The sequence below is a fragment of the Gopherus flavomarginatus genome, chromosome 2 (assembly GCF_025201925.1).
Source record: "Gopherus flavomarginatus isolate rGopFla2 chromosome 2, rGopFla2.mat.asm, whole genome shotgun sequence".
NCBI lineage: Eukaryota > Metazoa > Chordata > Testudines > Testudinidae > Gopherus > Gopherus flavomarginatus.
In genome coordinates, this window is record NC_066618.1 from 167,024,902 (window position 1) to 167,048,904 (window position 24,003).

Sequence of the window (24,003 nt, forward strand, 5' to 3'; positions counted from 1 at the left end):
CTGCGCAGGGCACCAGGAAATTTGGTGTCCCAATTTTGCTGGTGCCCTACGCAACTGCATACTTTGTGTATGGGTAAGGATGGCCCTGGCTAAATAGGAAGGTAAAGAGAAGCATGGAAGAAAATGTAAGGCCATTTTACTACTATGGAGAATGAGAGGGTGTCCTCTGGTTAAAGAGAAAGCCAAACTACTTGGGTAAAAGTAATATTCACAATAAATTTACTGTATGCTGTAGAGCTGTGAGACTATGTGTATGGTATGGTTAATTTTAAATACTCATACCATTCTGTTTTATAATCTAAATCTAGATTAGAAGACATGGATCAGTCAGAAAATCCAAGGTAAATTTCATGTCTGTCAGTGCAGTAGAACATGTATCTAGTTTTCTTTTATTTGGAATATGCTTAGTATTTACATGCCAAAATCTGCATTTGATAGTTGCATTGTGACTTCAAAGCACATTTGAACATTTCATTGCCAACTTGATTTTAAAGTACAGTTTGAAAGAAAAACAAAATAAGCTATCCAATTTAATGCATTGATACCATGTTCTTTAAATTTACCAATTGTGATTAAGAAAGATAAATTTCATCCCTAAATTATTTAGAAAAGTTAGCAGGCTCTGTAAATAGCTCCTCTACCTTATTATAGAATGTTGGGCCAGTTTTTTAAAGGTATATAGGTGCCTAAAGATGCAGATAAGCACCTAATGCAGTGGCTCTCAAACTTTAGCAACCCAAAGACTCCCATTTTGATTTAAAAATTTTCACGGACCCCCAAGCTCCCCGCTCACTCCAGGCCCTGCCCCCACTCCATCCCTTCCCCTAAGACCCCATCCCCACCCCTTCTCTTCCCCACCTCTTTCTACCCTCTCCCCTGAGTATGTCCCGTCCCCGCTCCTCCCTTTTGCGCCCTGCTGAACAGCTGAGTGATAAGGTACACTTCCCCCTTCAAGAGTGGAGCAAGCTGTGTTCACAATACTCTCAAACACTGTCAGTCTGAGAGTTATTGTCTCCACACTAGGGTGACCAGACGTCCCGATTTTAATGGGAGTGTCCCGATGCTTGCTTGTTTGTCCCACGTCCCGACCGATGCTCAGTCGGGACACTGGACAAACAAGCAATTTTGCCCTCCGCTCTGGCACAGGCAGAGCCCGGAGGGGCTCTCGCCCCACCCCCCCCCCCCCCCGCAGCCCTGCCTCCTCACTGCCCCACTGAATCCCTCCCCAAATCCCTGCCCTGGCCCTGCCTCTTCCCCAAGCACACTGCATTGCTCCTCCCTCCCAGGCTTGCGCTGATCAGCTGTAAGGCAGCGCAAGCCTGGAGGAAGGGGGTGGCTCCCAGCACTCACCCTGCAAACTGCTCCAGTCCAGCTTCCCTGGTCACCCTACTCCACACTTATCATTAAACTAATAATCTAGCCCTGTTTCTTGACTGTTTGTATGAAGATATTTACTAAACTGTTTCAAAATGAATCTGATCATCAATATTGGTCATCTGTTGCTGTATTTTTAGTCTTGGACTGTATCCTGTTCCAAGTTTATCACTGTGTATTTTTTGAATTCAGCCATAATAAATATGTCTGTTGTTTGTCGGAGGTAAACTCAAGCCCGATTATAACATCAAATATAGTTTGCTGTCTGAGGCAAGACTGGTAGTAGTGAAAGCTACCTTATGATGGAAGTGGGCTTGAGTCTACCTTCTGACAGATAACAGACATACTTATTACGGCTGAATTCCCAGCTAAATAATTTGCTTACGTTGCTATATTTTATTTATTCTTGTTGATTCTATTAACAGCAATGTGTTTTTTCCCTTATTCTGTCTGCCAGTGTATAGCCAATAACACCAGAAGGCTGGAAATTATATAAGCAGTCAGTTTAAAGCAGATGGCAAAGTACTTCCAGCATGGAACCTCTGAATGGACAGTGCAATATATAACCAGCTTTTAATTTGGAGTTGTTTTTTTAATTATTCGGGTTAACTATTTCCATCCTCCCATAAAGATTGAGTGGTTTTTTTTTAGAAGAAAAAAAAGTAATAGTACTGTAAAGCAAAGACTGAACTTAAATTTGTTGTATATGTACATTTTCCTGTACATAACCACTAAACATATTTAATGATTTATATCTAGTGTTATAAATTCATGCCAGTCATAGAGCTTGAAAATTGCACTTTCCCATTTGCTAATGATGAGTTAGAAGCTTTTGGAGGTGAGAGTTACTTCACTTTCTGGAGAATTCAAGCTTTCATTTGAGAGTGGGATGTTTCTAATCCTTAACAGTTGCAAAGACAGCCTGACAGATATAATCAACATAGTGCTGTCTGAGTCTGTCTGCAGACAGCCTGAAACAATAGCTTGGTGTTAGGGGTTTGAACTCCCACAGTCATCTCAAAGGGGTATTCAATTAACTGTTCTCTCATAAACCACTGAAAGAGAAAACCCCACAAGGTGAGGATTCGGAAGACACCACAAGCACTGGCCATCAGAGCTGGCAAGCATTTGGGGAGAGTATGCTGCATCCTCCTTACGGAATGTAGCAGTAGGAGTTCCCCATGAGAACTCCATTGTGCCTAACACAAGCTAGTGCCTAGAAGGCATTTATAAGCCCTTAGGAATCCCTGTAGTTTAAATAATTTAGTTAAAAGATAGTAATTTGATTTATCATAATAATTGCTCTAGACTTGAATAGTTTTTTGACCTGACTTCATAGTATTTTTTCTGTGGGCTATTGCAATGAAAATTGGGGAATATTTTCTATTCCTGCACCTCAACTGTGAACTCTAATGGATTCTCAATTTGCCTAGGAAATGTTTGTAACCTTTCAATTTTATTTTGGAGGAGTCTTCTCCTTATGTAATTCTGAAATAGATGTTAATTAATTACAAAATAAAGGAATATTTAAAAAAAAATCTGGAAACAGCTACATATCTTATTTGAGCTGGGTAAATCCAGAAGTTCATGTTACCATTTCAACTTCGATTATTTTTACTAATGTTAAATATTTCTCTAAATGAGGTTAAAGGAGCCTTTTCTGGTGATCTGCAGAATACAATAATCTGAGAACCATGTAGCTGAAGACTGGGCAATTGCACAGAGCATGTTCTCAAACTAGCATAAATCCTACTAATATAAGCACAATTGCATCCACACTAAAGGGTTTTGCCAGTATAGCTATACTAGTAGTATCAGGGCATGGCTACACTGGAGAGTTGCAGCGCTGGTGAGGGGGTTACAGCGCTGCAACTCACTCTGTGTCCACACTTGCAAAGCATGGCCAGCACTGCAACTCCCTGGTTGCAGCGCTGGCTGTACAGCTGGTTTGCTTGGGGTGTAGCGATTCCAGCGCTGGTGATGCAGTGCTGGTCATCAAGTGTAGCCACCAAAAGCGCTGTTATTGGCCTCCAGGGTATTAGGAGGTATCCCAGAATTCCTGTCCACAACAAACCGGAAGAATGGCTGAACTCCGATCTCCCCGTAGCTACTTAGCTAAAAAACAAACACAGCTGCTCTTTGCTCCAGCGAGCGAGCAAGCGGAGGCAGGGCAATTGCTTTGGAATGTTCACAGCTGTTTGCTTGAGGAGAGAGGGGAGGGGTAGTGTTGAGCAGATCTTATGTGGTCTGAAGGCTATTTAGGAGTACATAATTTGCATTTAGTGAATAAGATACAAGTGGGGGAAAGGTCAAAACTTTTAAAATGATTGAAGGTAGGCATTGTGTATCTTCCAGTCCTTAGAACTTGCAAGGCAGGGAGCTGAGAACAGTGTCAGCTCCAAAAATCCACTCTCTCTGTCTCCCCCACGCTCCATCTTTTGAAAAGCACGTTGCAGCCACTTGAACGCTGGGATAACTGCCCACAATGCACCACTCTCAACAGCGCTGCAAATGTGGCCACACTGCAGCGCTTTCCCTACACAGCTGTACGAACACAGCTGTAACTCCCAGCACTGCACATCTCCAAGTGTAGCCCTACCCTCAGTACACGGGCAAAACTCTTCTAGTGCAGTGGTTTCCATACTTGTTCCGCCGCTTGTGCAGGGAAAGCCCCTGGCAGGCCGGACCAGTTTGTGTACCTGCTGCGTCCGCAGGTTCGGCCGTTCGTGGCTCCCAGTGGCCGCTGTTCGCTGCTCCAGGCCAAGCGGTGGAACAAGTTTTGGGAACCACTGTCCTACTATAAACAAGGCCTTACTCAGGGTCTGTCTACACTAGAGGTGGAAGGTGTAACTTCCAGATAGAGGAGACATACCCGACTAGCTCTGATCTAGATAGTGCACTAAAAAGAGAAATGTAGCCATAGCAGGACTAGCCACTCCAAGTATGATCCAGTCAGAGACCAAAAGTACATATTCAGGGCAACCAACCCCTCACACCACCATGGCTGCACTTCTATTTTCAGCATTCTTTCTTAATCAGAGCTAGCGCAGGTATGTCTTGAGCTGGAATTTACACGTTCCAGCTCTAGTACAGACGTACCTTCAGTGGCCAGCAAAATGAAGAAACCACAGTTGCTCTCTTTATACATTAGATCAGGGGTAGGCAACCTATGGCACGTGTGCCGAAGGTGTCACGCGAGCTGATTTTCAACGGCACTCACACTGCCCAGGTCCTGGCCACCGGTCCGGGGGATCTGCATTTTAATTTAATTTTAAATGAAGCTTCTTAAACATTTTAAAAACCTTATTTACTTTACATATAACAATAGTTTAGTTATATATTATAGACTTATAGAAAGAGACCTTCTAAAAATGTATTACTGGCATGCGAAACCCTAAATTAGAGTGAATAAATGAAGACCTTGGCACACCACTTCTGAAAGGTTGCCGACCCCTGCATTAGATCATGCAAAAAGAAATCTAATACACTGCCTTTAGAGACATTAAAACCAGGAGTAAAACAAACATTAAAAGGGAAACCTCAAAGTTTTCTAAATGCTGATGAGGAGCTGTCTCACACCGTATAAGGCTAAGGGTACATCTGCACCACAAATTAAAGTACAGTTGTGGCAGCGGTAGATATACCTGCACTAGTTTTAATCCAGCGAGCGCAGGCAACAATGGAATGTAGACCTGGGGGTACAGACTGGCTGCCCCAGTACAAGGGCACTGAGGACCTTGGCTAGGTACTGAGGTTGCTAACCAGCACTGGAACCCCTGATGCTAAATCTTCTCTACAACTGTTACCTGTGCCGCGTAAATAAAAGCTGGGTTGGGTACGTCTGCACCAGCTACAATTACACCTTAAAATCAGCGCTGTGCATGTACCGTCTATTACATATGCAATATGGCAAATTTTAGAAGTTGGGTTGTGGCATGACCTAGCATTATGGGGGAAGAGGAGCCAGCGGAGGTGGGCCTCTCTCTCCCTTATACTGTGGTAGAGGAGGGTGAGGGTGAGGGCACTGTCTGCACAAAGCTAGGGCTCTGTTGTGATGCTATTGCCTCACCCTCTCACGGGCTGCCTGTGCCAAGCCAGTCCCACGTTTCACCATGGGCTCAGCTGCCTGGGAAGAGGTGGAGGCTACACTAGGGATGCAGCTGAAAGCAACTCAGCAGGGGCTCCTGGTACCCCCAAGGAGCAGGAGGCTGTTGGCCAGGCACCCAGACCCTACAGCACTCTTGGTACTGTTGACAATGCCTCCAGTTGGGGTGGGGGCAAGGGGGCTGTAGCCTTTGTAGATGGGGGTGGGGGCAGCGGGCCATGTCCCCCACTTTTTAATATGGCTTGCAGGTGGAGGGGTCACTGCTGCCCCCTGCTCACCCAAACTACACCCATATTAGATATGCGGGGTCCGCGGAGCTGGCAGGAAACAGCCTTGCGGCTCGAGCCCCGCACCTGGCGAGGTCTCGTGAGAGGACGAGGGGCGGGGAGGAGAAGACCTGGCAGGGCGGGACAGAGGCTCTGTGACTGGCTGGAAATCTGGGCGCGGTTGTGGGCGGTCCGCGGAGCCGGCAGAAATTGGCCTCGCCGCAGCGAGCGGGGGCAGCGGCCGAGACAGCAGCTGCGGGGGCTGGCAGCTCCGCGACCGAGCCTCTCGCGGCATGAGCCGCCCCGCCCCGCCCTCGGAGTCCGCTTCCACACGCAGGGCGGCAGCGGCGGGGCACCTGTCCTGTCCCGCCCCAGCGGGACTTGCTGCTTCTGGACCTTAGAAACAGCAGGACAGAGACTCCCGATCTCCAGGGGACGCGGCTCGAGCCCTTCCCGTGCGACACCACGAGCGGCCTCCCTGTCCCTAGGGGGAAGTGAGCCCTGGGGGTGGGAGGGAGCGAGATAGAGAGAGAGTGAGCCTGACCCCTGCAGTCCCTCCAGCCGGGGGCAGCTCGAGGCCCCAGCGCGCCAACCGTGTGCTTGGAGCGGCAAGCCGTGGGGGGCGCTCTGCCGGCCGCTGGGAGGGCGGCAGGCAGGCTGCCTTCTGCGGCTTTCCTGCGGAGGGTCCGCTAGTCCCGCGGCTTCGGAGGACCTCGTGCAGGCACGCACAAACCTGCCCGCCGTGCTTGGGGTGGCAAAATCACTAGAGCCACCCCTGCCTCCAGCAGTGAGACCTCCCTGTAAGTAGGGTGCAGGTCTCTTCCCCCTTGACTCTGTTAGCCTTCGGGAGAGAGTGACCACCCCTGTACAAAGGGTGCAGGTGACACCCTGTGAGTCAATGAGCAGGTCGAGCTCTTTAATCCCTATAGGCAACAGTAGCCTCCCTGCAAGTTGGGTTCAGATCTCGCTTTTGCTGTGGTGGGTTTAAGAACTGTTGGCATGCTACTCAGTGACCTCCCTGTAATCGGGGTCTGGCTCACGCCCCTGTCGTTGGTGAGGTTTAGGACTTGCTTAGGCTGGACACAAGTGACCTGCCTGTAACTTTGGGTTTTGATCTTTTTCCCCTTATGGCTTTCTTGGCACTGTGGTGCTTCAGCAAGGCAGTCAAAAAGACTGCTGGCTTCAGAAGAGTTCAGGTCTTGATTTTTCATTCAATGAGGATATTGATCCCTTAAGTGCCTTGAGACGAGTGACCGCCCTGTAAGTAGGGTTGAAGTCTCTCCCCTTGTGAGCTCTAGGTGCTAAACCCTGCTGGCTGGCTAGTTGGCATTGACCTCCCAGGAACTAGGGTCTAGGTCCGTTCCCTTCTTTAATCCAGGTGATAGACCATTATGACAGGCAAAATGGTATGACAGCCCTGGAACTAGGGGTCAGGTTGCTCCTCTCCTTTTACTTTAGGTCGTAGACACTTATGGCTGGCTATTCGGCTTGACAGCCCTATAACTAGGTTTCACATCTCTCCCCTTTGAAACCTAGGTAATATAGAATTATGGCCAAATAGTCAGCATGGCGCACCCTGTAACCAGGGCTCAGGTCCATTTCCTTTTGACAGCTAAGCAATAGAGAATTATGGCCGGCTACTCAGCCTGACTGCCCTGTAAGTAGGGTTCAGGTCTCATTCCTCTCACCTGTGGCATGTGCAGGGTGACCTTTCTGTTGCCTTTTTAATACCTTGTGCCTATAGCCTTTTCCGGTTAGCTCTTTTTCTGCTTTGGGAAGTGCTGTGTCATGTGGTATGTCTGTGTTGGAGAGCGAATGTGATGTGCATGGGTGTGGAAGGGCTTTATTTATTTTTATTTGTAAATCGCTGCAGCTTTTGTTTTTATTTTGGTTTGGTTTGTTTGAATGAGCCCTTCCCAGAACTAGAAAAAGAACTTTGTTTGTTTTTTATGGCCCCTGTTTAGCCATATAGTGGCATGATTGATGGTCTGGGTCTTGTGCCTTAAGGCTGAAAAGACGTTTGGGCCCCTTGCTTAAATTCCTTTAGACCATGTGGTCACGTCCCTCTCCCTTCTGGGGCAATGATGGACTGCCAAGAACCTTAGGTCTGAGGGACCTCTTTTTCCTTTGGTATGCGAGCCATCTTGTTAAGTGATATTCCCCCCACCCCCAATCTCGAGAGTTCAGGTGTCATCCCTGGCCCTCCCGGCTCTTTTTAGTCCCTTGTCCTTGAGTGGGTGCCCTGTTAGATGGCAGGTCACCTGACTCGCTTACAGGGGGTTAGTGAGCCCTTTGGGGACCTAGAGTGGCAAGACCTGCCTGGAATTAGAGTTTAGAGGTGTCTTCCTTTTGCTTTCACGTGACTCTTCTCCTTTGGCTTTTGAGTCAAAGTGACCGTCCTCTAAGAAGGGTGCAGGTCACATGTGTGGGGATCTGGAGAGGGTGGTAACTAGAGCAGTGAGACTGCCCTGTAACTACGGTTCAGATCATTCCCGTCTTTTTCTCTTGGGCTTATGAACCCTTGATAGGCTGCTTGGTGTGACCTCCCTGTAAGCAGGGCATAGGTCACTTTCTCATTTATGTGGGATTAGGGGCTGTTTTGGTCCCCTGAGAGCTCCCTGTAATTTAAGGTAGAGACCAAAACCCTTCTTAGCATCTTGTCATTATGCTGCTCTTTCAGGCTAGCCAGAGTGACCATTCTGTAATTGGGGCTCAGGTCACGTCCCTCTAGCTTATGGGGGGAATTCCGGTCTTAATCGCTTGGGCCTTTGAGAGAGACCTCCCTGTAATCAGGGTTGCGTTCTTCTCTTTTTGCTGTTGTGGGATTCTGGCCCTTTAGGCTCAGCAGAGGGACCTCCTCCATGGTTAGGGGGCAAGTCACGTTGTCCCCTCTGATGCTCCTGGCACAGTGCTGTCCCTCTGGAGTTCCTTTCAAGCTTGCCCGAGGTTCTGCAGCGACGCATCCTGGTTTCTGCCTCGCTTTTGATCATCGGAGTCCAGAGAGTCTGCAACAACTGCTGGCGAATTCAAGGTTCCATTCAAACCTTCACCCATTTACCTGTTTGTGTTTTTTGTTGTTGTTGTTGAACCAATCAGTACAGTACACCTTGTGTCTGACTCTTGCTATTAAAGTGCATTTCTCACTGCCCTCCAGGCATAACGTGCTGCTGATCTATTTTATAGCGAGGAAGCCGGAAACCTGGCTCCGCAGAAGGGCATCGGTTGAGCATCTGGCACTTTGGGAGACTTGGAGGCCTGGGCGTCGAGTGTGCCGTCAAAGCGCATGGTGGGAAGCGCTCAGAATTCCCTTCCAGCTATAGCTCAAAGGCTGCCTATAGAGGCAAGAAGACAAGGTAGCAACTTTAATATGCACTGTTTATATTTGATGACCTACAGGTTTTCTTAATCCTGTTTTGCACACTCCCTCTCTTTGTTTCCAGCTTGTGAGGAAGAAAATGGGAAGGAGAAAACAGACGATGGAAGAAGAAGAAGAGAAAATACTCATCGGGCACAACAACCATCCTGTAACTAGGGAGAAGTCGCTCTTCTTTGTTGGGTGAGGAGAGAGAGAGTGAGCCTGAACCCAGTAGTACCTCAAGCAGCGAGACCTCCCTGTAAGTATGGTGCATGTCTCTTTCTCCTTGGCTCAGTTATCTGTCTGGAGAGTGACCACCATGTAAGAAGGATGCAGGTGACACCCCTGTGACTCAGTGAGGAGGTCGAGCTCTTTAATCCCTATGGGCAATGTAGCCTCCCTGTAAGTAGAGTTCAGATCTCGCCTTCTGCTGTGGTGGGTTTAAGAACCGTTGGCATGCTACTCGGTGACCTCCCTGTAATCGGGGTCTGGCTCACGTCCCTGTTATTGGTGGGGTTTAGGGCTTGCTTACTAGGCTGGATGCCAGTGACCTGCCTGTCACTTCTGGGTTTTGGTCTCTTTCCCCTTTTGGCTTTCTTGGCGCTATGGTGCTCCAGCAAGGCAGTCAGAAAGACTACTCGCTTCAGAAGAGTTCAAATCTTGATTTTTCATTCGAAGATATTGATCCCTTAAGTACCTTGAGACCGAGTGACCACTCCTAAGTAAGGTTGAGGTCTCTCCCCTTGTGAGCTCAAGGTGCTAAACCTTGCTGGCTGGCTAGTTGGCGTGGACCTCCCAGGAACTAGGGTTCAGGTACATTCCCTTACACCCGGCTGTCTGACAAGTCGGATGGACCACCTGGAACTAGAGTTCAGGTCTCTTCCCTTCTTTAATCCAGGTGATAGACATTTATGGCAGGCGAACTGGTATGACCGCCCTGGAACTAGGGGTCAGGTTGCTCCAGTCCTTTTACTTTAGGTCATAGACACTTATGGCTGGCTAGTCGGCTTGACAGCCCTATAGCTAGGGTTCACATCTCTCCCCTTTGAAACCTAGGTAATGTAGAATTATGGCCGGCTAGTCAGCCTGACCGCCCTGTAAGTAGGGTTCAGGTCTCATTCCTCTCTCTTATGGCATGAGCAGGGTGACCTTTCTGTTGCCTTTTTAATACCTTGTGCCCATAGCCTTTTCCAGTTAGCTCTCTTTCTGCTTTGGGAAGTGCTGTGTCATGTGGTATGTCTGTGTTGGAGAGTGAACGTGATGTGCATGGGTGTGGAAGGGCTTTATTTGTTTATTTTTATTTGTAAATCGCTGCAGCTTTTTGTTTTTTACTTTGGTTTGGTTTGTTTGAATGAGCCCTTCCCAGAACTAGAAAAAGAACTCGTTTGTTTTTTATGGCCCCTGTTTAGCCATATAGTGGCATGATTGATGGGTTGGGTCTCATGCCTTAAGGCTGAAAAGGTGTTTGGGCCCCTTGCTTAAGTTCCTCTAGACCGTGTGGTCTGCCTGCATCTATGGCTCAGGTCACATCCCTCTCCCTTCTGAGGCAATGATGGACTGCCAAGAACCTTGGGTCTGAGGGACCTCTTTTCCCTTTGGTACATGAGCCACCTTATTTAGTGGATATTTCCCCCCCCCATTTCGAGAGTTCAGGTCACATCCCTGGCCCTCCCGGCTCTTCTTAGTCCCTTGGTCTTGAGTGGCTGCCCTGTAATTAGGTGACAGGTCACATGACCTGCTTACAGTGGGGTTAGTGAGCCCTTTGGACACCTAGAACGGTGAGACCTGCCTGCAATTAGAGTTCAGAGGTGTCTTCCTTTTCCTTTCACGTGAGTCTTCTTTGGCTTCTGAGTCAGTGACTATCCTGTAAGAAGGGTGCAGGTCACATTTGTGGGGATCTGGAGAGGGTGGTACCTAGAGCAGCGAAACTGCCTTGTAACTACAGTTCAGATTGTTTCCCCCCCTCTTTTTTTCCCCTCTTGGGCTGGAGCACCCACGGAAAATAATTGTTGGGTGCTGAACACCCACAGGCAGCTCCCCGTGGCCCCACGCTGCCCCCCTGCTCCAGCTCACCTTCTCCTCCCTCCCAGTGCTTGTGCTGTGAAACAGCTGATTCACAGAGCAGGGGGGCGGGGGAGGAGGGGGAATATAGTGCACTGGGAGAAGAGGCAGGGCCAGGGTGGGGATTTGGGGAAGGGATCCAATAATGGCAGGGAGGGGGTGGAGTTAGGGTGGGGACTTTGGGGATGGAGTTGGGGTGGGGCCAGGGGCGAAGAAAGGGGTAGGGGGGGATGGGCACCCACCGGCACCAAAGACAGTTGGCTCCTGTGGCGCTGTGCATAAAACTCCTGTGCTTGACTCTGCATGGTGTGGATTATTGCTCCTTCAGATGAGTGCACATCTGGGTTACAAGCTTGTGAACTGATCGAGGAACTGAGACTGAGATCCAGGAGAGGCCAGTACATTTAATTTACCACCTCATTAGGCTAGAGATAGAGGTCTCTCATCCCCTTTCATACACATTTTGTTCCCACTTCTTAAATTTAAGTGCAAAGGAACCTGGACATGTGTAGCACAAGCAGAGAGGTGTTTTTTGAAAGGGTACCAGTTGGGAGGGGAGACATGTGCAAGAGGGTTATGTACTATTTAAACAAAGGAGTGTGTTTATAGAGGACTTGGACAAATCACCAGCAAGCGATTGGCCATGAGTTCAGCCCAGGACTGGCTGGGCACGCAAGCGGTAGGCAGTGCAAACTGGTCCCATTTCCTCATTGCAAGCCCTGGGGAGCTCCCCTCTTCCCCCCCACCCCCGACAGCATGTGACGTACACATCTTCGAATAGCAGTCTCAAATAAGGCTGGCAATTGTGTGTAACTTAAGACCTACACCCCCATTAAAACAGTCAATGTGGAAATTGAGCCCACAGAATTTAAAGGGGGAAATGCACATCCCCATCAAGGCTAAACAGACGTGGAGATTGACACCATAATCTCAAGGGGAAGACTTAAATTTCCCAACAAGGTCAGCAGCCAGGGTGACTAAAACCCCTGGCATCAGAGGGAGAGATGAGAGTCAGCCCTTGAATGTTTGGAGTATAAACATGTCAAAACTCGGCAAGCAGCAGTTAAAAAAGAAAACTATGTTGCAGCCAGATCAGGGAGAGAATTCATTAAATGATGGAGTGACAAAACAGACAGAGCAGTTACACTGGATATACTCAACATAAGAAAAAAACAAAAAAAAAACAACCCACCCAAAGTACAGGAATGGGGAATTCAGACCCCTGGAACAATACTTGGGATGGTGAAATCTGACTTAATGAAGGTGTCATTTTTGGGAGATAAGCAAGTGATTTAAAACAACTTTTTTAAAAAAGTGAAAACCTCTGCAGTGGCAGAAGGGAATTAAGCAATGTAACGTTGTAAAAATGTTACAAAGAAGTGTTCTTGGTTTCTTTGCAGCCATTCTGAAGGAAAATGGGCCCTTTTCCAAAGAAATGTCTGTAAATAATCCAGGCAAAGAGACAATCTGTCTAAATTGTCCATAGTCAATTTCAAATTTGCTTAAAAAAAAGTAAGGGGTTTCTATTGAAACTTAACTACCCCCAAATGTATACAAATGTAATCTATGAACAGCTTTGTAAAATTTATATATTAAGTACATATGTAAGGTCTTAAACCTAAATCAACACTCCTGGTTTGGAAACCTTTGTTTTGTAAGTTTAAAATAAATTGGGTTTTTGGTTTTTAAAATACCACTAAATCCATTTAAATTTTTCATTCAAAGTTGCAAAACTATAAAAAAAAAAAAACACTTTTGCTAGATACAGATCACTAGTGGTGTTTGGCTTTGGTATTTTGCATTTAACCCTTAAGGTACCTCAACGCTTCATAATGTTCAATATCTTTATAAAAAAAACAAGTCATGGCTGCAACAAGGCAATCAAACCCAGAAAAATAAAAATACGTTTTTTCTAAATTTTTATTTTTGGTAACAAAATAGCAAATAAAAGTGGTGGTAGAAAAATAAAAAATTAGATAGTGCCCCTCTAAAGCAACAGCAGGGATAAGGCGCGCGCATGCACTTTCTCTCTCAAACACTGAGCCTTAAAATGGCTCAGTGTAATTAGACTGTCATGTTAACGGATACATAAAAACTCTAAGCACAAAAGACAGTTAAACCTAATGTAAAAATTAAAGTAGTTATTTATAAAAGTTAAACTATGGAAAAGATGTTTGTTTTCCCCAGAACATGTGCAGTGTATATTATAGAAGGGGTAAAACAAACGCAAACAAAACATGTTACTTAATTAAAATCCTATTAGGACTCCAAATAGAGCCACAATTGTTTGTTTGTTTGTTTGTTTGTTTGTTTTTATTTTTCAAATTCCTGTTTTTTGCAAGCAGAAGTTAAAGTAATCAAAACTCAAAGTTGATTTGTGTCCCTTTTAAGACAGTCTCTGAGCTGCTAATGGCTTCGAATTCAAAAGCAAGCCAGAAAGCATCTGTGTTGATTTGAAAATTACCTAACCAATAAAAAAGGAGAACTGCCCATAAATGTCAGCACAAAGACATACCTGGTCTACTATATTAAAAAAGAAACTGAGGTACACCACCTCATGAATTTAATAACTGAACAGTAAAATTTTCCCTAAACTCTTAAAAGGTAAAAGCCATTAAAACCTGGCCTGCCTATAAAAACACAGGGAAGTATGGGGGTAATTCCTCTGTTTTGCCTGCAATCAGCAAAAATATTCATTAAAGGAAGGGATATTGTAAGTAATAATCTGCCACCCTGCCCCTTAAGGTGTGTGTGTGTGTGTGTGTGTGGGGGGGGGGGGGGGGGGGGGGGGGAGCCTTACAGTTCCTTAAGAGATGTGTAACATCTTCATAAGAAAATGTGTAGAAGGAAGAAAGTACCCCTGAACCATCAACCACAGCCGAAAGGACCATGGCAGAATCTGCAAACTGATTTTACTGGCCCTTTGCAGACAAGTTACAGAACTATATTAAGGTATTAAACAATAAAATAAATTTAAAAAAAAAACCTATACGCCCAAGTAAAAGAAAATCAAACCCAGCTGAATAATAACAGCAGTCTGAACAAACCTGCACTGAAGGATTAGGGGAAAATGAAAACATTTCAGAGGCACCAAAATAAGTTTGTTTAAAATAGTATTGACAAGCACTGGTTCAAACTAACAGTCTCTCCACAGGTGAACAGGAAGAAGGACTGAAGGGTGACCATGAGGAGCTTCCTGATGTGGCTCCTGATGCCCCTGTGGTGCATGATGAAGGACGCAAGCAGTGTGCCATGTAAAAGGGAGGACTGGATACTAATCCTAGACATCTTAAAGGATCTGTCAAACTCTGTATCCAGCTCAGCGGATATAATGAAATACTTGGGTCAAGAATTCAGCAGCCTTTTACTAAATGGTACCAAAATAAAGGAATTGGAGGAAAGTTGTTGATGAGCAGGGCCAGCATTGGCCATCACCACACAGGGCATTGTAACGGAGCTCCTGGATGGCCAGGTCTCCTGGATGGCCATCTCCCTAGTACTCTTTCATGGGAATGGGGAAACAGAGAATCAATGAGAGTCCAAAGACCATTTTGGACAGGTCACAGCATAATCTTCAGTCTCCTGTGCCTCTGGGAATCCCTCACTCACAACGAGCTAGAATGGTGACCTCTCTGCCAGTATGGAGGAGAGGTCATGTTACTAAAATAAAAAGTATTGCCTATTCCGAGTTTGCCGGGAAAGGATTGTACCCTAGTGAATGTTGCACCCACTCTGCTAAGGAAATTCTATGTATATGCCCTTATGTTCTAATAAATCTGTCTAGGTTCAAAGTGGCCATCACTGAGAAACTGGTGCACACAAAACTGGTCCAGATGAACGGTACCTACTGGTGTGTGACTGCCCAGAACCACTCTATCGAGCTAAATGGAAAGCCTTGCCCTCGAGACATCCATCCGTGTGCATGACAGTCCCCCGAAGGACAACCCTGACTGACAGGACGCGCTCCACTGTACTCAGCCAATGACGGGTAACCTAACATGGGATCTGGAATGGCACTACGGCAGTAAGTATCTAGAGGAGGGTCTACTGGCCCTGCAGGTGAAGATAGAGGAGTTGGTGGCTGAGGCCCAAGACACATTGGGGAAGGCCATCTGAGGTACACTCGGATAGGGGAGACCATGGACCAGGTTGCTGTTAAGTACTCTGAGGCACGGAATCAGGCAGTGGAGGTTAAATCAATAATTATGGGTAATGCCAGCTCAGGTGAAGATTCCCCTGGGGATGGCTCTGGGTGCTATTCTGCCAAATTAGGTGGAGAGTGTCCGTTCTGACATTCCTGATGGTATTGATACTTTACCTGCAACTCTGAAGTAAGCTGAAAACTGTTTTATATTTGACCTGGCGGGTTAGGGAACTCTAGGGTCAAGAGGAGGGACTGAAGGGTCAGGATCCATTAGCTATGGATGTAAGATCTTGCCTACCGTTTCTCCTGAGAACTTTTCGTATAGGCCCGGAGTCCACAGCTTGGCTTGGGCTATGGGGGCTGGCTAACAGAATAATACATAGCTAATTGGAAGCTGGGGTAAACAAATAACCTTGTGTGTTTTCAAGTCAGTGAGCAGAGTCAGCATAACTCGGAGTGTAACTGGGCGTCCTTATCGCAAGTTATAGACACATGAAGTGCCGAGGGAGGCCTCATGGTTACTCCCTCATGCAGGGAGGAGATAGTGGTACGATACTCCTCAATCTCAGAGTTCAGGGAGAGGCCCAATATAATTGACATGCATTAGGACACCCTCCCCTCACAGATGTATGCCAATTCTAGCCCACTGAATTGCAAGGGTAAACTTATAAACAGTTAAGTATTACTACCTTTTTTGCTTTAAATCTCCAGGAATGTACCTGTTGGTCAACTGGGATTGCTGCTACCTCATTCCCCTGGACCCCAAAATTAGGATTTAACCTATACACTTTAACATATTGCTGACACACACAGGTAGTTACCCCCCAAACTATGTCTATATTAATTTGAGCCTTGGGAGGAATCATTATGGAATCTCTTAGACCACTGGCTTATTGTGCTTCTCTTGTTTTCCTGCTGGAAGCTATCCAGGAGTTTGGGAAAACCCAGCCCTGTCGCTTCTCTCTGCCTAGTGAGCACCCTATATAATCTATTGCTTATTAGGCTCAGACACTGCAGAAGAATTAATTACAAAGTGACACTCCACCAGCGCTGTGCGTAATAAACTCCTGTGCTTGACTCTACATGGTGTGGATTATTGTTCCTTCAGCGAGGAAGCTAGAAACCTGGCTCCACAGTAGGGCATCAGTTGAGCCTTTGGCATGTTGGGAGAGTTGGAGGCCTGTGCGTCAAGTGTGCCTTCAAAGCGCATGATGGGACAGCTCAGAATTCCCTTCCAGTTATAGGTCGATGTCTATCTGCCTGAAGAGGCAAGAAGACAAGGTAGCAACTTTAATGTGCACTGTTTATATTTGAAGACCCCTAGACTCTCTTAATTCTGTCGTAACCTGTCTTGCTCACTCCCTCTCTCTTTCCAGCATGTGAGGAAGAAAAGGGGAAGGAGGAAAGAAAAGATGATGCAGAAGATGGAAGAGCAGGAGAAAATACGCACTGGGCACTGTCCTGTAACTAAAATACACACTGTCCTGTAACTAGGGTGGAAGCCACTCTTTGTGGGGTGGGGGAAGAGAGAGTGGGCCTGAACCTGGCAGTACCTCAAGCAGCGAGACCTCCCTGTAAGTAGGGTGCAGGTCTCTTTACCCCTAGACTCTGTTAGCCATCTGGAGAGAGTGACCACCCTTTAAAAAAGGTGCAGGGGACACCCTGTGACTCTGAGGAGGTCGAGCTCTTTAATCCCTATGGGCAATGTAGCCTCCCTGTAAGTAGAGTTCAGGTCTTGCCTTTTGATGTGGTGGGTTTAAGAACCATTGGCATGCTACTCGGTGACCTCCCTGTAATCAGGGTCCGGCTCACGTCTCTGTTGTTGGTGGGGTTTAGGGCTTGCTTATTAGGCTGGATGCCAGTGATTTGCCTGTAACTTAGGGTTTTGGTCTTTTTTATTCCCCCCCCCCCCCTTTTTGGCTTTCTTGGCACTGTGGTGCTCCAGCAAGGCAGTGGAAAAAGACCGCTGGCTTTGGAAGAGTTCAGGTCTTGATTTTTCATTCAACAAGGATATTGATCCCTTAAGTACCTTGAGACCGAGTGACTGACTGCCCTGTAAGTAGGGTTGAGGTCTTGCCCCTTGTGAGCTCTAGGTGCTAAACCCTGCTGGGTGGCTAGTTGGCATCGAATTCCCAGGAACCAGGGTCCAGGTCCGTTCCCTTACACCCGGCTGTCTGACCAGTCAGATGGACCACCTGGAACTGCGGTTCAGGTCTCTTCCCTTCTTTAATCCAGGTGATAGACATTTATGGCAGGCGAACTGGTATGACTGCCCTGGAACTAGGGGTCAGGTTGCTCCAGTCCTTTTACTTTAGGTCATAGACACTTATGGCTGGCTAGTCGGCTTGACAGCCCTATAACTAGGTTACACATCCCTCCCCTTTGAAACCTAGGTAATATAGAATTATGGCCAGATAATCAGCATGGCCCACCCTGTAACCAGGGCTCAGGTCCATTTCCTTTTGACAGCTAAGCAATAGAGAATTATGGCCAGTTAGTCAGCCTGACCGCCCTGTAAGCAGGGTTCTGGTCTCGTTTCTCTCACCTGTGGCATGAGCAGGATGACCTTTCTGTTACCTTTTTAATACCTTGTGCCCATAGCCTTTTCCAGTTAGCTCTCTTTCTGCTTTGGGAAGTGCTGTGTCATGTGGTATGCCTGTGTTGCAGAGCGAACGTGATGTGCATGGGTGTGGAAGGGCTTTATTTATTTTTATTTGTAAATCGCTGCAGCTTTTGTTTTTATTTTGGTTTGGTTTGTTTGAATGAGCCCTTCCCAGAACTAGAAAAAGAACTCGTTTGTTTGTTTTATGGCCCTCGTTTAGCCATATAGTGGCACGATTGATAGTTTGGGTCTCGTGCCTTAAAGCTGAAAAGGCATTTGGGCCCGTTCTTAAATTCCTCTAGACCGTGTGGTCTCCCTGCATCTATGGCTCAGGTCACGTCCCTCTCCCTTCTGGGGCAATGATGGACTGCCAAGAACCTTAGGTCTGAGGGACCTCTTTCCCCTTTGGCATGTGAACCACCTTGTTTAGTGATTTTTTTTTTTTTCCCCATTTCGAGAGTTGGGGTGTCGTCCCTGGCCCTCCTGGCTCTTTTTAGTCCCTTGTCCTTGAGTAGGCACTGTCATTAGGTGGCAGGTCACATGACTCACTTACGGGGGGTTAGTGAGCCCTTTGGGGACCTGGAGCGGCGAGACCTGCCTGCAGTTAGAGTTCCTTTTTGCTTTCATGTGACTTTTCTCCTTTGGCTTCTGAGTCAGTGACCGTCCTGCAAGAAGGGTGCAGGTCACATCAGTGGGGATCTGGAGGCAGTGGTACCTAGAGCAGCGAGACCACCCTGTAACTACAGTTCAGATCATTTCCCTCTTTTTCTCTTGGGCTTACGAACCCTTGACAGGCTGCTCGGTGTGACCTCCCTGTAAGCAGGGCATAGGTCACTTCTTTCTCATTTATGTGGGATTAGGGGCTGTTTTGGTCCCCTGAGAGCTCCCTCTAACTTAGGGTAGAGACCAAAACCCTTCTTAGCATCTTGTCATTATGCTGCTCTTTCAGGCTAGCCAGAGTGACCATTCTGTAATTGGGGCTCAGGTCACGTCCCTCTCGCTTATGGGGGGAATTCAGGTCTTAATCGCTTGGGCCTTTGAGAGAGACCTCCCTGTAATCAGGGTTATGGGCCTACTCTTTTTGCTGTTGTGGGATTCTGGCCCTTTTAAGCTCAGCAGAGGGCCCTCCTCCATGGTTAGGGTGCAAGTCGCGTCGGCCCCTCTGACGCTCCTGGGACAGTCCTGGCCCTCTGGAGTGCCTTTCAAGCTTGCCCTAGGTTCTGCAGTGACACCTTCTGGTTTCTGCCTCACTTTTGATCGTCGGAGTCCAGAGAGTCTGCAACAACTGCTGGTGAATTCAAGGTGCCGTTCAAACCTTTACCTGTTTGTGTTCTGTCTGTAACAAATGTCTGTGATATGTCATTTGTGGAGACACAGATACTACATGTTGTGTATTATAAAGCATAAATTATAGCAATTGAAGAATTTTGTGATTTTTGTTTTGTTTTGTTTTGTTTTGTTTGGTTTATTTGCATCACTAGGTATATGGAACCAATTTTTAGGACTCTGTGTTAAGGCCTTTGTTTTGTATAGTTGTGTTTTTTTTTTTTTATTACAAAGTAATCATTCCAAGCTACCTCTTAGAAGGAGGAATTTTTAAATACTTATAGCTTTTTGTTTTCTTTGAATTGAAAGATAATACTTGAATTTCAGGGGATAGCTTGGTGTTTTGAGCTTTGGCCTGCTAAACCCAAGGTTGTGAGTTCAGTCCTTGAGGGGGTCATTAAGGGATCTGGGGCAAAATCAGTACTTGGTCCTGCTAGTGAAGGCAGTTGACTGGAGTCAATGACCTTTCAGGGTGTCTTCCAGTTTTATGAGATAGGTATATCTCCATATATTATATGGGGAGGGATAGCTCAGTGGTTTGAGCATTGGCCTGCTAAACCCAGGGTTGTGAGCTCAGTCCTTGAGGGGGCCATTTAGGGGATGTTCTTCGACATTTCAAGTTATTTATATACTAAAGAATGTGGAGGGTGTTTTTTAGGTCTCTTAGCTACTATTTTTATATTCCCAGGGGAATTCTTCAGATTGAATGGTTAAAATGTAAGTGTCTCAGCAGGTTCAATTCCATGGTGTAACACCTCCTTCATCGAACAGAGGAAGTTGGATGCTCACCCAGGTGATATGGGGTAATGTGGGTGAAGCAGTCCAGCCTGAATTAGCTGAGCTCTTGAGCGTACAGTATTGCCAACCCCAAATGTTGAATAATCATGTCAGGCTCACTAAAAATCATGAGGTTTTGTAACCTTTGTAGCTACCTTCTGCTTTTTGAGCCTTTAGGGTGCACTTAAGGAGTCATTTTGACGCTTTCTCCATAGTCATAAGGGCTAGAACGTTCTATTTTTCTTTAAGAATGAAGGCAGAAATCGTCATATATCCACTTGACTGCAGGAGCTGGGGCTTTATAGTCTGATAGTCAATATTCTGGAAACAAAGATGAGCACGCTGAACTAACTTGCTCTATCCATTCTACCTGGATGCAGATAAAATAGCTTAAGGAAAAGAATAATGAAGACCTATGTTCATTATTCAAAATAACTTTTTTTTGTTCGGCTATCATTTATTCATCCATGAGTCTGGGGACTGCTTCACGGCATTCCTGCCTAACTGCTGTGAAGGAGGCACCTTTTTCAACATCCTGGAACTTTTCTGCTCCAAACTCCTCAGCTGAGCTGCATTTACTGAAGTCAGAAAGCTAGCTCTTTCCTTCTGCTCATTTCCCTCACCCCCCCCTCTGTTTCCTAGCTCTCACTTACTACTTTTTCCATGGGACAGATCACAGAATAAATTAGCCAGCAAAATGACAAGTAAGTTTATTATTATCCTGACTAATTTATTTCATGTTCTTGTTTCTGCCTTTTTCTTTCACTGGCTGCCAGCAAGTCCAGACTGTCAGGCTAGGCCTCCAGCTATGCTTCCAGTACTTGCATTCTTGTTTGTACTAATTGAACTTGGCACAGTTCTATTTGTAAGCTCAGAATTCAGGGGCTCTATGCAAGAGTGTGGCTTTGTACCATGAAGCTCTATTTAGTTGAATGCTGCTGCCACCAGTAAAAGTGCTGCTTTGCAGACTCACATGGCATATGAGTGTTGTCATACAGGAGAGAGTGGGAGCAGTACTGAATTTCAGTGATGCTGCAGAGAGTTTATGCCAAGTGGTGGGTATCCAGAGATTAAACACCTTTGTTATGTAATTGTAGCTGTTTTTATCCCTGGATACTGGAGAGACCAAGGTGGGTGAGGTAATATCTTTTATTTGACCAAATACTGTTGGTGAGCTGAAGGAGAGCTCTGTATGGCTTGAAAGCTTGTCTTTCCAACAGAAGTTGGTCCAGGAAAAGATATTGCCTTATCCACCTTGTTTCTCCAAAAATGGTACCCTTAGTATGAAACTTTTAATCTTTTAGTTAGAGAAAAATGGTCTCATCCCTGGATATATACAGGATATTAAAGTTTGTCTTTTAGTGCTTGTTTACATCAATTCCCATCAGGGGAATTGTGTGCTGTGTATGGGGTCATTTGGGGAAACTTTTTTCCCTTAGCAGCTCCCTTCGGGTTGGATAGGGACCCCTTGGACCGGCGCCTTCGTGGTGAGCAATATATGACCCTGCCGAACTGACCCACTCCCCCCCCCCCCTTCAGTTCTTACTGTCTGTGGCAGCTGTTGGAACTGTGACTTGCTTGCTTTGCAAGTGCTTCCTTAGCCTAGTTTCCTAGTCTAATTCTTCTTGTTTTGTAGTTGTTAGTATAGTTCTAGTTTGTGAGGTGGGATATTTCCCTGTCCCCCTCAAAACCTTGGGCTTGCAGCATGTCCCGGGGCCCAAGAAAGGATAAGTCCTGCAGCGCATGCCACAAGCCCATGCCAAATTGTGCCCCCCCCCCCGCCCCACAACTCTTGCCTGAGGTGTCTGGGGAGGCGCATCAGACCCAGTGCTGAAAAATCTGCAGCGCTTTTAAACCTAGGATGAAAAAGAAGCGGGATTTCCGTTTGAAGCAGCTGCTCATGGAATCCCAGTTTGTTGAGTGGCTTCAGATTGCCAAGGATCAGGCCTGAGCATTTCGGTGCGGAGCGCTCCGGCATTGGTTTGCGACTCGGGGCCAAGGAAGGGCTCTAGTGTGAGACCCTCAGCATTGGTGATCCTCCTGGCACTGCAACAAGGAGCAGAGGCCCGGCACTGTTCTTTTTCCCTGGTGCCTCACAAGCACCATAAGACAGAGGGCACTCTCCTCAGAAAGAGCTGTCCAAGTACACTGGGAGAATCTGCTTCAGTGCAGTAAAATCCTCCCACTGACAGCACACCCTTAATTGTCACCTACCACCCCAGACTGGAACTCAAATGGGATATCATCAGTTTGTAGTTTCTGGTGGTGGTTACCCTCCATCCTGACTTTTCTTCTTCGGGGCTCCATGCCCAAATCTCTGAGATTCAAGCCCTGCAGGTCCTACTCCAAACCCATGCCAATGGGGGACCCTTATGATTCTTGCCTAAAGTGTCATCTGGGGGAGGCTCACCAAGTCAAGAAGTGCAGGATCTGCAAGGTTTTTCATCCTCAGACTAAAAAGGGGCGGGATTCTTGCTTGAAGCCGCTCCTTATGGAGGCAGCATTTAATCCTCAGCCTCCTTTGGCGCAGCAGGACCCGGCATTGAGCTCTTCGGTGCTCAGGTCCCCGGCAGTGGTTGTGGAGGCAGCACCATGGTTGGACTCTGACCGAGACCCACACCACAATCAGCGACATGGACTCGGCACCACTCCCGCTCCCTGGGACCAAAGCGGCACCTACACTGTGACCTGCTTCCCTGGAGTCAGCCACCGGGGCGCGTCCTGGAGGGGAGTGCCCAGGAGAAAAGATCATAGCCGTGGCACCGTCGACTCCAGTCCTGAGAGGGGAACTGTTGAGTTTTTAGTGCCGTTGGACTCCCCAACCCGCAGTGTGGTGGAAGTTGCCTTCTACCCTGGACACCTTTTGCTGCGGCGAGGGTCTGCCTCACCATGACAGCATCAGGGTCTCCTCTGCTCCATGCCAAAGCCCTGGTGCCCCAGTGGATGGTACTGTCTCAGGGTAAGCCGTTGCCGATCCACTCACTGGCACTAGAGGTTGAGTCTCAGCCCTGTTCCCATTCCTGGCACTGTTTGGAGTCCTGGTGCCACTCTCCATTGTGATGCCGGTCATATTCGCGATACCGTTCTAGTTTGCGTTGGTGCTCCCGATCACGGCGCCAATGCTCTGCCCGCCAATTGCAGAGCAGATCCTGGACCTGGCGCCATTCCAGGTCTCGGCACCGCTCCCTAACTTCACAGCATGGCTCCGCTTCTCCTCCTTGCCACTCACCGGCGCAGGTTTGCTTGGTGCCACCCTGGCCTTCACAATCTGGTTCTCATTCCTCAGGGTCAGAAACAGGATTGAGGTTTTCAGACCGCTCTCCGTTCCCAGTCCTGGAAACAAAAGCACTTTCCTCTTCACCCAGAGGGAATGCAAAATCAGGCTAGCAAATCCAACACACACAGATCTCCCCCTGATTTCTTCCTCCCACCAATTCCCTGGTGAGTACAGACTCAATTTCCTTGAAATTTCCCAGTAAAGAAAACTTTAACATGTTTTAAAAAGAGAGAAAAATACATACAAATGGTCTCTCTGTATTAAGGTGACAAAATACAGGGTTAATTGCTTAAAAGAAATATGAATAAACAGCCTTATTCAAAAAGAATACAAATCAAAGCACTCCAGCAACTATAGAAATGTAAATACCAAAGAAAAGAAACCATATAACTTACTATCTGATCTTTGTCCTTACACTTAGAAACAGAAGATTAGAAAGCAGAAACTACTTCTCCAAAGCTCAGAGAAAGCAGGCAGACAGAAAACAAAGACTCAGACACAAACTTCCCTCCACCCAGAGTTGGAAAAAATCCAGTTTCCTGATTGGTCCTCTGGTCAGGTGCTTCAGGTGAAAGAGACATTAACCCTTAGCTATCTGTTTATGACACGCCCCCCAAATTGCAGAAAGTGGGGAAGCTCACTGGCGGCGATTTCCGTCTAGAACTTTAAAATAAACAGATTACTACAACACATGTACCTTTACATATACCCCTAAG

General features: G+C 46.8%; 1 protein-coding gene across 1 annotated transcript in view; it reads left to right on the forward strand.

Annotated features, from left to right (window-relative positions):
- Window positions 1-24,003, forward strand: part of LOC127044683 (disintegrin and metalloproteinase domain-containing protein 2-like) — a 92,807-nt gene that overhangs the window by 61,212 nt on the left and 7,592 nt on the right. Inside the window, exons 20-22 of the mRNA XM_050939759.1 lie at window positions 309-341; window positions 8,655-8,805; window positions 9,186-9,269. Coding sequence (XP_050795716.1) covers window positions 309-341; window positions 8,655-8,805; window positions 9,186-9,269 — 268 coding nt within the window. The remainder of the gene's footprint in view (window positions 1-308; window positions 342-8,654; window positions 8,806-9,185; window positions 9,270-24,003) is intronic.